Below are 1,533 nucleotides of genomic sequence, written 5' to 3' on the forward strand. Positions count from 1 at the left end.
ACAAATAAGACCAGAGGTAGAAAACAGCACACCCAATAACAAGCCTCAAACAAAACAGAGAACAAACAAACAAACAAAAACCAAGACCACACATACTTACAAACCTCCTGAACCAACTATGTTCAAGAATTAATAAGTTGCACCCCTTACCCCCGTGCACTCACGAGGCTGGTAAAAGTCATGCCTTCTGGCTTTTTACAATCTAAGTATGTTCTCGGCACCGAATAAGCTTTTTAAAAGCCAGCTTAAAGTCTTCATTAAAACTTGTGTAGAGCAGAGGGTTGATCAGAGAATTAACATAACCAAGCCATGTCAAAAAATCGGCCACTTCAGAGGACACGGTGTAGATGCTCAGACCTACAATCAGCTCTTTGATGAAGAATGGCAGCCAGGACAAGATGAATGCACCCAAAATCAGTCCGAGGATGCGTGCTGCCTTGCGCTCCCTGGTACTGGAGATTTGCTGGCGTTCTCCCGGGTTGTCTAGGTCATGGGCAAAGGGAGGGATCCTGATGGAGGTGTGGATCTTTTCAAACTCTGTGGGAGGGTCTGAGGTGGAGAAGTCAGACACACAGAAAGTCTGTGTCAGTTTACAACTGGCGAACGAATTTTGGCTGTCCGTGCTTCTGTTGCTTAAGTGCCGGCTTGATCCTCTTTTCTGGTAAAGGCTCTTGGCTGCATGGTAAATCCGGTAATAGAGAATCAGTATCAAAGTCAAGGGGATGTAAAATGCCCCAAGTGTGGAGTAAATGGTGTAGATGATGTGGTCGTGCTGGATGGTGCACTGACTAGGGGGCAGGCTGAGTTGGCGGTGGCTCCTCCAGAACAGAGGGGGCATGGAGATGAAGACGGAGATGGTCCAGACCGTGAGGATCATCAGCCCGGCCCTCTTGGCGGTCCTCTTCCTGGCATACTCAATAGCGTTGGTGATGGCCCAGTACCTGTCCAGGGCAATCACACAGAGATGAAGGATGGAGCAGGTGCAGCAGGTCATGTCCACGCTCAGCCACACCTCGCAGATGAAGTACCCCAGCTTCCAGCTGTCCGTGACGATGTACGTGATGCTCAAGGGCATGACGAGCACGGCCACCAGGAGGTCTGTCACAGCCAGAGAGCAGATCAGGTAGTTGGCAGGCTGATGGAGCTTCTTGGTGGTGCAGATGGCCGTGATCACGGCCGAGTTTAGCAGCATGGTCAGGGTGGTGATGACCACCAGAGTCATGGAAACGAGCATCTTCTCAGTGATGGTCTTGGGTCTCACAGCCACACTGGCTTCTGGGGTACAGTTAGTGATGTTCATTTTCCCCCGTTCTAATCTACACTGTGGAGAAGCTGATGGTTATTTTCCTGCAGTTGGAAACTATGTAGACTTGAAAATCTCTCATTTGTAAGGAGGCGGTAACTTTTTCTTCAGCTGCATAGTCTCTTGGGTTCCATTTCGTGTGGGTAAAGGGAAGCACCACAGCATTTCTTCTGAATGGAGGGTTCCTGGAAAATAGTATGCTACTGGTTAATGAATGAAAAAGCCATATT

At 48.9% G+C, this 1,533-nt stretch overlaps 1 protein-coding gene across 1 annotated transcript; it reads right to left on the minus strand.

Annotated features, from left to right (window-relative positions):
* Positions 1-202: 202 nt before the first annotated feature.
* HTR1E (5-hydroxytryptamine receptor 1E) lies at positions 203-1,300 on the minus strand. The gene has a single exon (XM_007121203.1). It carries the CDS (start codon positions 1,298-1,300, stop codon positions 203-205), a length of 1,098 nt encoding a protein of 365 aa, XP_007121265.1.
* Between the last annotated feature and the right edge of the window lie 233 nt (positions 1,301-1,533).

This window comes from Physeter macrocephalus, chromosome 10, assembly GCF_002837175.3.
Source record: "Physeter macrocephalus isolate SW-GA chromosome 10, ASM283717v5, whole genome shotgun sequence".
Taxonomy (NCBI): Eukaryota; Metazoa; Chordata; class Mammalia; order Artiodactyla; family Physeteridae; genus Physeter; species Physeter macrocephalus.